At 34.8% G+C, this 12,732-nt stretch overlaps 1 protein-coding gene across 2 annotated transcripts in view; it reads left to right on the top strand.

Annotated features, from left to right (window-relative positions):
* LOC126706327 (putative disease resistance protein At1g50180) overlaps positions 1 to 10,687 on the top strand; it is a 43,216-nt gene extending 32,529 nt beyond the window's left edge. The window contains exons 1-3 of one of the 2 annotated variants that reach the window (XM_050405738.1): positions 6,132 to 7,532; positions 8,240 to 9,875; positions 10,444 to 10,687. In XM_050405738.1, the coding sequence (XP_050261695.1) occupies positions 6,506 to 7,532; positions 8,240 to 9,867 (2,655 nt within the window). In that variant the 5' untranslated portion in view covers positions 6,132 to 6,505 and the 3' untranslated portion in view covers positions 9,868 to 9,875; positions 10,444 to 10,687. Of the gene's footprint in view, positions 1 to 6,131; positions 7,533 to 8,239; positions 9,876 to 10,443 lie in introns of those variants that run through there. The other variant, XM_050405739.1, reaches the window with a different exon arrangement.
* The last annotated feature ends 2,045 nt before the right edge of the window (positions 10,688 to 12,732 follow it).

Genomic DNA, 12,732 nt, shown 5'->3' on the forward strand with positions numbered 1-12,732 from the left:
GGATACTTTTGCAAGTCTCTATACAAAGAGATTAGTCAATGACATTGCAAACCAGCTAGCGACATTTCCCTCCTCCAACAAGGTGCAAACTCACCAAAGGCTTGGAGGTATTTCGACTCAACAAAAGAAAGGTACCCTTTCGGTAAGCCCACTCATTAATACCATGTTTGAATATATCAAAACACTGCAAAATGTTGTGCAAGAGGTATCACCCATACACTAATATTTTATTCATATAGATTAAAACGAAAATTCTAAAAATTTTGGTCTTCTTACTTGACCAATTATCAAAAATCAAAATTGGAATTCTTGTGTGGTTGAGATCCTCACATGGTTTCATATACATGAAGTAATTTTATTGCCATATCTTATTTGGCAATTGGCTTTTCCAGTGCATACACTGGGGGCTAAGACAAGATTAAAAATTTTCCTTAGATATATCTTTTACTTGATGAAAATTAAGAAGTCTAGTGCAAACTTTACTATACATAAGTTCAGCCACTGTTATTTTCTTTGGCTTGTGAACTATATGGAATATAACAATTCAAACAACAATATAATTGGTGGTATGGTATGTGAATAATTTGCTGCAATTTGAAATATTATATAATCTCTCACAATTTGGAAAAAGAATGAGGCAAAGATCAAGAGCATCCACCAGAAGAGCAAGGTTTTTAGCTAAAGCAAGGCGTAGAGATGTTCCTAAGCCTTCTAAGTCATGTCCTCAGGGAAGTTTCTATCTTCTAATACATTTTGAGAAGAATAGCTAACCTTGATTAGACTCTAAATCAGTATGTTTTTATGATTCAATGATTTATGATATCATGGTCCCATTGGTAAGTCACTATTCATGGACTAAAAATCTTATGGGGCAAACATCTTGGTGTTATTCACCATAGCCATAGCAAGCATGTACTACAATGCATAGAATATCTTTGGCAAAGTTCATGAGGGCTCCCCTCATTCAACCTATTTTGTAAAACAAACAAAATCTTGTTGATAAAGCTATGCTATCTTATATTAAGATTTAATATGCATTCATCACGATTTTTGTATGCTACTTTCAAAAAAGCATATCCTAGAATTGCTAGCAAAAAAAAAAACGTTAGTGCTAAAAATATACTCTTAGCATCAAATGCGATACCAATATAATTTGGTTATACATATATATCTGCATATATTATTGTTAGTTTGACCAAGTTGATTTATTGAATACCAATCTACAACCTAATACTAATATGAAGGTGAATTTTAATCTTTTGCAACATGCTAGTTCATCCCATGAAGGAAGTGTAGCAATTCCTTTGGAGTTTCCCTCAAGAATTATTTGATCTACACATTGGTTCTACAAACCAGAAAAGTGTCCAAAAACAATTTATTTTCTCGCGCGTGGGCTACAGGTAACCCACGAGCTTGGGGGGCTAATGTTGAAGGCTAAAATTTCACAAGAAAGCCCATTCCATGAAAAGTAAAGAAGGCCCAATTCAAGCAGTAAGAAGAATCAACATTAAGGCCCAATTTATGTTTAGATTTCCAGCAAAAAGGTCATCAAAAAGTCTCACAAAATCTAGTGAAAGAACTGGGCCGGGATACCCAGAGGCTGCCAGAGGCCCGGGATCCTCAGGTAATGCAGCACAATTACTGTGGGATTGAGATAGCTCAAGAGAGGTACCACGAAATACAAGAAATGAAGAACAGAGATGTCCTTCTCAAGTACCCAGTGGTGCAGCAAAGAATCAGAAAGTATAAAGCAAACATTCATGAACAAAGGAGCTGTACCACAAGGAACCAAGAATGAGAAAATCATACGTAGAAGCAACTGGAAGAGAACTTTCAACCTAGCAGTAAAAGATTCCAACTATTTGGGAATAATGAGAGCAAGGAAATACAACCGCAGCTGAGTCTGAAAAGTGAGAAATCTTGAAGGAAGAGAGATTGAAGGCTAGTTGCCCAAGGACGTCCCGGAATGGAAAGTCAGCAAGTGACTTTTAGAGAAACAGTATTAAAAGATGAAAACCATGAGAAAAAAGGGAAGAGACCAGCCCCTAAGAAAATGACACAACACGAGCTCTGAGGGGCAAAAGAGAGAAATCACTAGTACCTCAGAACCCTAGAAAACACGCTATAAAAGGAAGAGAAAACCCATGTTGAAAGGGGGGAAGATTTTCAGTAGGAAGAATATCATAACAGAGCCATGAGAACTCTGTAAAATTTAAGAAAAACAGAGGAACGTCTCCCGGTATCCCAGAAACAGCCACTATAGCACATATTTGTCTCCCGGTATCCCAGAAACAGCCACCATAGCACATATTTGGATTCAAAAGGATTCAAACTTTGCAAGTCTTAGAGGCTTGAATAGCCATCAAAGTCTGTAATTTTTGAGCTTATTTGAACCTTGTATCACGTCTTAGTGAGCACATTTGTAATCCACAATTAAGAAAAATAATGAAATATCTCATATTGATTTGAGAATTTCTAATAATTACTTTGCATATTTCTTTATTATATTATCTTCCTTTACTGCTTCTTGTTGCTCAATACATATATTCTTGCTTGTAAAGCTGAGTCTTTTGCCCAAGTAAAGCCACTCAGACTTGAGATTCAAATCCCACAAGTTTTGTGCAAAAGCACTAAGTCTGTGAGAATTGGGGCCAGGATCCTCGTGGCTGAATCATTCTCATAAAATTCATTTACATATATGTATATGTATTAATATATATATATATATATATCCTAATCTAAGAAACTAACAATTATTTGAAGATATGTGCCTTGTATAGTTGTTCTTGTGTAGGACCTATAGAGGTAAAAGGAAAGAACAAAACTCCATTGCATAACAAGCATGGAGAAAGATTGTATAGTGCAGAGAACCAGAGATTCTGGGTTCTTACAAGCCTAATACGCCCCGGGATCCCACGACAGTACTTCCCGGGATCCCACGACAGTACGCCCGGGGTACCAAGTGAAGGAATTCTTTAAAATGTTTATACGATAAAAGATAAGTCTTAAATATTCTATTTCAATCTCTTTCTCATTGTGAATATTATGAACATCTATTTTACTTATTTTGTAAGAGTAAAGGGTCATTTTATGATACTGTTGAGGTCTGAAAAGGATCATAGTGAAATAAGCCCAAAAAAAAAAAAAAAAAAAAGTCAAGCCCAAAAGGAAAATTCAAGCTAAGCCCAAAGTAGTAGATACAGGAGACCCATGAGGGAATAAAAGAAAGGCCCAGAGGATCCTGAAGCCCAGAAAAAGAAGCATCCAAAAAAAAAGAGGACCACGGCAAAGGATAAGAAGCAAGGATCCTCAGGAACCATCAATAGGCGCGGATCCCTTCAGGCACAAAGAAAAAGGAAGACTGGGACAGCTCGATAGAAAAAGACAGAAGAAGAAAACAAGAAACAAAAGCAAAAAGAGCGCGAGCGACCTCTCATGGCACAGACAGAAAAGGCCTCAAGGAACCAGGACAGGGAAGAAGAATGATAACAAACGACTTTCAAAATGGCAGAACAGGATTCCGCCCAAATAGGAAAGAAAAGGGAAAAGTGGAAGACGCCAGAAATGGGGATGCCGAGAAGGGCATACCTCAGCACGTCCCAAAGAAGATGGCCAACCAGGAACTTTCAAAAGAATCAGAGCTGAAAGAAGGAAAGAATGAGAAAAAACGGAAAAGGGACTTGCCGAGACGATGGGAACAGGACATGCTCTGTTTGCAAAAGAGCAAAACAGAGGAACCAACGGTTCCCCAGGAAGACCAAAAAACTCCATTATAAAAGGAGGGGATGGGTTGTGAAGAAAGGACAGCGAAAAAGAGAGAAACACCAGAAAGAAGAAATTCTCTAGAAAAAACTATCAGAAAATCTGTGCAGAAGGGAAAATACTAAGGGAAAAACAAATATTGCTTCCCGGTATCCTGTAAAAGCCATTATTGCACATACTCGGATTCAACGAGAATCAAACTTTGCAAGTTTTGAAGGCTGAAATAGCCATTCAAGACTGTAATTTTTGAGCTTGATTGAACCTTGTATCACGTCCTAGTGAGCTTTCTGTAATCCAACAGATAATATATTAATGAAACATGCTTCATATTTCCCAAGATCCCCTCAGCATTAATTTCTTATCGCTTTGCTAATCCTGTTTCTTTCCTTTTGAATTTACCTTGTTAATCTTTGGCACTCTTCGATATCCTCGCTTGTCATTTTTTTTTTTTTTTTTTTGTATTGTCAGGAGCATCCTCTGCATCCCACTTGATTCTTAAACAGCTCGTTAGCTGCGGTGAGTTAAGGCCCGGTTCACCAAATCCTTCCTTTTCATTTAGGCCCGGGATCCTTGGGCCTGAATGTCACGAAAAAGGCACTCTCACAGATACTAAAACACTTATAATGGTATTTTATTGCTTAGGAGGAATCGCATTTTTGCCTTGAGAGGATTTATGTGACTTGCGCACAACTTGGTTCGTAATCAGCCCCTATTTAGCTGCGGTGAACCAAGTCCAGTCCACCAAAATACAACTATTTGGCCCAGGATCCGTGGGCCTGTGTGCTAAGGAAAAAAGCACTCTCACATACCCAAACACAACCCATACATATTCAGAGTGTAAAGAGTCTTTTGGAGCTTGGGAAGCATTGAGAATTTACCAAAATATGCCGGTGAGGCTTGACAGATGCAATCGAGCGGTATTGTTGGATCTGGATAACTAATGAAAACAAAACTCTAAGAAATTCATTGGTAGCTGGAGCTTAGAGGGCTTAACTACTTTGGATAGATTAGGCTTAGAGGGTTTTTTTTTTAGTATCCTTGTATCCCTACTTACTAACTAGTGGTTCCGCACTTAGTCAATTAGGGTAAACGCAATCTAGCCGTTGTTTTAAAATTGGGGGTCTAAACAAGAAATAATGTTTTACAATATTTGAGCTTTCATATACTATTAATAAAAGGATTCCTTGTTTGGGTTTCAACATTTTTCTTATTAAAATACCTTCACACAAGTTTTAAACTCTCTAAAATACCTCTATCTTTTAGTCAAATAATTTTAAATTAAAAAACACAAATTGGTTAAAAGAGTAATTTACTGTTACTAAATTTTAAGCTTTTTTCTTTATCTTCCTGCCTAAAATTTATGACACTATCTCTATCTCATTAAATTAAAAAACACAAAACCAAAAAAACAAATAAATAAAAAATAACATTATTATACGTGTAAAGTATGAGTCTAATAACTTATAATAAGTATTATAAGAATATTAGTATTTTTTGTGCAAAAAAGTCAAATTGTGGCATAAAAGCTACAAATCTTAGAAAAGAGACTATAGCTACTATTAACATGTGGAATAAATATTATTAGCTTTCATTACAAAGAATAAAGCTTAGCGTAGGCAACGGTTGATACCTAACTTAACTCATCCAATTGAAGAGGATCTATTCTGGCAAAAAATATTCACAACCAGTTTTTTACCAAACTTTCTCTCCTTCCTCCACTAATTCTCTCTCCTTGTGGGCTTCTAAATTTCGGCAATGGTATTTCTCTCCCCTAATTTCGGTAATTATATTGCCACAATTTCTTTCCACGTCACAAATAAATTTCAATTTATACAATATTGAGCAAAAAATACTCATTTTGTGTGGCATATTAATATTAGGAGCAATATTACAACCACAAATTATTTTATAATATTTTTATAAAATGTTAATATAGATAACCTCTTATTAATTTTCAACTAAATTTACTATTAATATTATTTTTTTATTCATTAATAATTACTCACTAAACCAATAATTTGTAATAAAAAAATTGGTATATTTAGCATTATCTTTAATATCACTAAACTTGTCCTTTTGTCGCGACATATTCGCCTAGCATCACGGCAAGTGGGTGTACTACTGCCATCTAAAGGCGAGCGAATGCACGCACTTTAAAAAAGCATCAAGTTGGATTTGTTAAAAAAAAGGGAGGGATTTAAATTGTTTTTTAAACAAACAAAAAAAAAAGTTTTAAAAAAACCTTTCTTTACTTTTTTTTCTTTTTTTTTTCTTTATGCTTTTTCTCATCCTTATCTGATTTTCAATTTTTTTTTTCTTTATGCTTTTTCTCATCCTTGTCTGACTTTCATTTTCAGCCTGTACCTAATCCCTCATCTCTCACCTCTGTCTCTCTCTCTCTCTGCTCATCTTCTTTTTCCACTTTCCTCTTTCCTCTTTCTCATCTACCAGTCTTCCTCCACCAAACAGATGCTTCTAGTTCATGCCTTCAACGAACTTTTTCTCTCACTCTCTCTCTCTTAATTTTTTTAAATTCTAGTTTAATCCAACTTGATGCTTTCTTAAAGTGCGGGCATTCGCTCATCTTCAGATGGTACACCCACTTGCCGTGATGTTAGGTGAATATCTTGCGACCTAAGGGCAGGGTTGACTGAAATCATACATACAGAGAGTGCCAATTCTAGCAAAGTTTTCACAGATTATCCTCCAAAGCTCCAATTCATCTTCTTTTCGGTGAAGCGAAATGGCTGAGGCTGTTGTTTCGGGTGTCGTGACAAGGATAGGTGACTTACTCGTACAAGAACAAAAATTATTGTCCGGGCTGGGTAACCAAGTTGAGCGGCTACAAATTGAGCTCAATCTGATGCAAGGCTTTTTAAAAGATGCAGATGTGAGGCAAGATGAATCAGAGAGTGTAAGACTGTGTGTTGCTAAAATAAGAGATCTTGTTTATGATGTCGATGATATCATTGGGATGTATATCTTCAAAGCTTCTTCCGAGAGGGGAGGACTCATACAAAAAATCCTCAAGAGGTGTGGTTGCATCTTGTATGAAGGAATTTCAGTCCACAAGGCTGGGTCATTAATTTCAAATATCACAGCAAAAATTTATAGTTTGAAATGCATTTTGCAAAACTGTGGGATAAGAAGATCAATAATAAGAGTAGGTGGGCCGAATTTTTTGGAAGAGAGTCAAAGGGAAACTTATTCTCATCCTGAACATGAAGTTGTTGGGCTTGAAGATAATGTAAAAGAATTGGTAGAGTTTTTGCTGAAAGAAGAGGAAGGCAATAGAGTTGCTTCCATATGTGGTATGGGTGGTCTGGGAAAGACCACTCTCGCCAGGATGGTTTATAATCACCCAAAAGTCAAGCAACACTTTGACTGCACCGCTTGGGTGTACATCTCACAGCACTTTCAAAGAAGACATGTTTGGGAACAAATTCTATTGAGCCTTCAGTCTCTATCAAGAGAGGAAAGGGATGAAATTCCACCATTGACAGATGCAGAGCTCGCTGATAAACTTTGTCAAGTTCAAAGGGAGCGAAAGTGTTTGGTTGTCCTAGATGATATATGGAGTGTTGAGAGTTGGAACGTTATATGTGATGCCTTTCGTTGGAAGGATGCTAATAGCAAAATATTGTTGACCTCCCGTAATATGGATGTGATTTCGCATATAGATCCCAAAGGTTTCATGCATAGACTGCCGCTTTTAAATCTTGAAAAGAGTCGGGTTTTGTTTGAGAAGATGGCAATATCTTGGAGACAAGGTACAACTAATATCTAATCTACTCCAGTCTATTATTATTAGTCATTTTTTAATTGATTTGAATTTTTTTTTAATTAATTGAAGAGGAGTAGATGAATATTTAGTGTGAAAAATGACTATTAATATGTCCTCAACTCCATATTAAACACTGATTAATTAATAAAAAGATATTAGAAGAAAAAAATCAATAACAACTTGTATATGATAAATTTTTTTATGAATTTTTATTTGTTAAATAGGAAAAGACAAATATCAATATGTGCGGCCTGCGCGCATGAGTATATGTACAGATTGGTGCATGTGAATGTAGAAATTTATTCCAAAATTTAGAAATAAATGTTATTACTTTTTATATCAATTTGATTTGATATGGTTAAAAGTGATTTGAAGATACAAAAATATATAAAAGTTCAACACAAATAATAAGACAGAGCAGGTTTCATCCCTGCTCGAAACTATATCTTAGTATATTACATATGCATGGAGCAAGGGCACCTTACCGTAAAAATCACAAATTACAATGCCTTTTACTTTTCTTTTGTCGTTATATCATTTCGCCAAATGAATGTACCATCAATGGTTCTGTTAATATTTTGGTCATTTGTAAGCATTTTGAAGTCTAAAAATATAGTTGATGTTTTAATTGTTATTGTCTTCGTAGTCATTTTTCAAGAAGGAATAATATAGTTTTGTTTGTTTGCTTTGCAGACTCTGAAATAAAGTTTAGGATGATCAATTTAGGGAGGGAAATGGTTGAATATTGTGGGGGTTTACCCCTTGCTATCACGACATTAGGAGGCCTTTTAGCTGTTAAGCAGACTGAAGAAGAATGGGAGGATGTGCTTAAAAATGTTAAATCATTCCTCTATGTGCAAGACCTACGAATCACCACATGCTTGGCTTTAAGTTATAATGATTTGCCTGGTCACTTGAAATTATGCTTTCTATATCTAGGTCATTTTCCAGAAGATTTTGAGATACCAACAAAGGAATTGATTCGGATGTGGATGGGAGAAGGTTTTATATCGCAAAGTCAGCACGAAGAAGGAAGAGAGGATACAATGGAGGATGTGGGAGAGCGATATTTCAGGGAACTAGTACAGAGGAGTATGGTACAGGTGGGAAAAATTGGCTCACTTGGAAGGATCAAAACTTGTCGAATCCATGATCTTATGCGAGACTTTTGCGTATCAAAAGCCCAAAATGAAAATTTTCTCCAAATCATGAACATTCATTCCATGGAAGCAAGTGAAATGCATCATGAAAAAATTCGAAGACTTGCTATTATTTGGAAGCAACATGATCTCGATCCATTGCTTCCCTTGATGTTATCCAAGAACTATCACTTCCTTAGGTCTCTTTTATGCTTTCAACCTCATGTTTTAGACAGTGTTACATCTATGTTCAAGAACTTCAAATTGCTTAGTGTCTTAAATCTAGAGAATTGTTCCACCTATTCTGGAGACTTACCTGAAGACATTGGATGTCTCAACCTCTTGAAATTCTTCTCTCTGAAAAATAGCAATATACGTAGCTTGCCCTCATCTCTAGGAAATTTGAAGTTGTTGCAGACGGTAGATGTGCGATGTTGGGAATACAATTTCCCTGTGAAAGTTCCAAATGTGTTTAAGAAGATGGTACAGTTAAGGCATCTTTATCTACCCAAAGAGTATAGGGTAAATGAGAAATTGGAACTAGCTGATCTTTGTTGTTTGCTGACATTGGTGAATGTTGAGCTCAAAACCATCCAAATGTCCACAAGTTTCAAATTCAGCCGTCTTCAGGTCCTTGGCATGCAGGTGCAGACTGATAATAATGAATGGGCCAATGATGCAATACAAATACTAATATCAAGTTGTCCTCGTGTATATAAGCTAAATCTATATTTCTCAATAAAGAAGCTTCCAGAAGCTTCCCAATTCTCTCCAAAACTTGCCAAGTTGACCTTAAATGGGTCTCTACTTGAAGAAGACCCGATGACAATGTTAGAGAAATTGCCCAACTTAAAAGTCCTCTGTCTTTTTAATAACGCTTTTGCAGGGAAGAATATGGTCTGTTCTGAACGAGGATTTCCTTTACTTCAATTTCTTGTAGTTTCTGAATTAAAAAACCTAGAGGAGTGGCAGGTGGAGGAAGGAGCCATGCCCAATCTCCATCATTTGAAAATTGAAAATTGCAGTAGGTTGAAGACGATTCCAGATGGACTGAGATTCATCACAAACCTCCAGGAATTGGAGATCAAATGCATGCCACAGCCATTCGAAGACATGCTTTCTGACAAATTCAAACATGTCGGTGTCCTTGTATTTCAAGGCGGTAATGATAAGCATTATTAGCTAACAAGGTATAACAACGAATTCTTGCACTTGCATTTTTGAAATATTTTATAGCGCTTCTTTTCTTTCAAATCTCTCACTGTCCAATTATTTCAATTTTCCCAAATAATATTTAGCAAATTTTTCCCTAATAGGCTAATTCACTAATTCTTCTTTGGATTAGAATGAAGGGCTTATTTATTCTTTTTCCCTCAAGTTACATACTTATATAATAGGATTTGAACCCACTACTATTTGCCCATTATATTACAAACAAATTATTTTCCACTTCATCTTGTTGTGGACTCTTAATATTTGCCACTATCATTAATAAGTTAAGCAATGAGATTTTCTTAACAATTTCTTCTTTCTTTTCCCCCCCTTATTTTGAGGCCTTTCTAATTTTTTATTTATTTATAAGTCCTACCTTTTCTTCTCATTTCCATAGCATACACATATTGGTTAACTAAGTTTATTTCTAAATGATGAGTTCATGTCTATAGCATATTTCATTTTAATTTGATTTTGATGTTTTGGGCTTAATCAATTTAGTTGGTTTTCTCCCTCTTCATTCTCCTTTGTTTTATTTTTTGGCAGGTAAAATCATTCACGGAGCAAAGGTTTATACTCTTCTTCAACTCATAAAAAATCAACAAATTGCTCTCAACTTGTACGAGTTTGTGTTAGTTATAAAATTTGAAGGATTTGATTGCATGGACTCATTAAATAGATACTTTGATGCCTATGTGTAATGGTGTAAAGAATTGTTTGTTAGGTGATGCTACTCTGTGTTGTACTATTTTGTTTGGTGGTTTGTTTGCAATGTGGTGTGTTTGTTTTAGATGCTGATTTCCTGTTCTTTGTTGGCTTTGCTATGATTGCACTCTTTTGTTCAGGTATTCTGATGAATTAAAAAATCAATGAATTTTTGGAGGAGAAAAAAAATTCTTCATTTAATGTGGAATTCTCATATTTCTCTACATTGTGTTTATCTCACAGAACTTTGGATGTGTATATAGCTTACAGTGAAGCTAGGTCAGTATGTCCTTGTGCTGTTAATTGCAGCAGTTCTTATTGAACTAGGAATATCGTCACAAATTTCACTCATAACTCATAAGTCTTTAACAATTTGGATAAAGACAGTTGTACTGTGGTTTTATTAAATTTGATAACTTTCATCAATCCTGTTTCTCTCTTTCTTCACTCAAGAACCATGAATTAGCTTAGCCCTGCTATATGGCATAAACACTGCTTAGGCACTGTGCATATGCTGCCTTGTTTCATTCTCATATGTTGCCCTTCGACAGTGGACCATGTACCGAGCAAAGATGCTCAACATGTATACTTTGTGTAGTCTGTCTAGTGACCCTTGCATTATTAAACCTAAAGGGTAATGAGACTATGGACTAGTTTTTTCTTTTTCTTTTTCTTTTTTATTTAAAAAAACACCCTAAACTTTTTATCTAAATAATAAATACTTTTCAACTGGCCATCCTTGACCAACAAATATTCTAGTTGAATTGGTATTGTTTCAATTTCACTTCCTGCTGATGGTTACTGGCTTCAGCTTCAAATCTACCAGAAACCTATTTTTGTTTACTCCGCTTATCCTTCCGCTGCAACAAAGATTAATTGGATGACTTTCAGAAAAAAGTTAGGGATGTGAAATAAGAGAATTTTAAAGTGGTGGTGTGGTGAAAAAATGAGGCCCTTAAACTATTGTGATAAGTGTTTGCAATTTTAAATTTTATGACATGCGATCATAGCCATTGCATGTGTAAGATAAAAGTTTGAAAATTTTCTGTTGCGAGTGGTATCAAATTATTATTTATCTTTTCCATTTCTCTGATTGCTCATAAATCATAATTGATGTTTTAGGCAAGCATTGAGTTGAGTTGATAACCATTTCGGAGTTTAATTTCTTTTCAAACATTTTAGTGTTTATAATTTGGACAGCTCTGGCTGCTCTGAAATAATTGTTCTTTAACCTCAAGGATTGTAGAACTTGCTATGCCTTCTATGGCAATGAGAGGAGTGCTAGATTTTACCTCATTACAGTAGTTTTTCTTTTCCGTATAGATTGTCATATTTATGGATTTTAAAGTTTTGTTAAGCTAGAATGATATTTTAGCCCCTATCACATTTGTTGCCCTGCATCACAAAAGAGAAATTTGAAAAATTATGCATCCTAGAATCATTATTGAAGTAAAGAAATTAATTGCTAAAAAATCTAGGTCTTGTTCCTTTGAGGAAAAAAATTTAAGATTACTGTGGGTGCAAATACAGGAAAAAAAAATTCAAATAATATTCCCTCACTCATTTTAATATTAAATTAATCATTTAACATTAAAATGCTACAACATTCTCTTTTTTTTTTTTTGATAGGACAACATTCTCATTTTAATATTAAATTTTAGCAAAGAGAGATTATCAGGCAAAGAAAATTCACTATGTATCATGAAAGTGTGCTCTACAATGAACCTCAACTTAGTAAAATAGTGAACCCAACTCCCAAATCCCAATTCACAGTAGCCTCCGACTTAAACTATGAATGGTTAACTTGATTAACTTGAGCTCGAGTTTGTTAATGAATTATTTGATTAACTTGATCTCTCCATATATGGTAAACACCAAAACTAAAACTTATAGTTGAAATTATAAACCTATGCTAATTATTAATTACTAATTATAGTTGAAATTATGTTAATTATATAGAAAAAATTTGCTTTATAAAGTTATCAAAATTAGATTCACTAACCTTATATTTAATTTATAAATAAAAATAAATAAATGTAATTTTTATTATGAAATGGACTTTATATTAGCAATAGCAAATAATAATTTGTTATATTATGAACTTATTTGCAAACTTACACAACCAAATCT

Source organism: Quercus robur, chromosome 11 (assembly GCF_932294415.1).
Source record: "Quercus robur chromosome 11, dhQueRobu3.1, whole genome shotgun sequence".
NCBI classification, from domain to species: Eukaryota; Viridiplantae; Streptophyta; class Magnoliopsida; order Fagales; family Fagaceae; genus Quercus; species Quercus robur.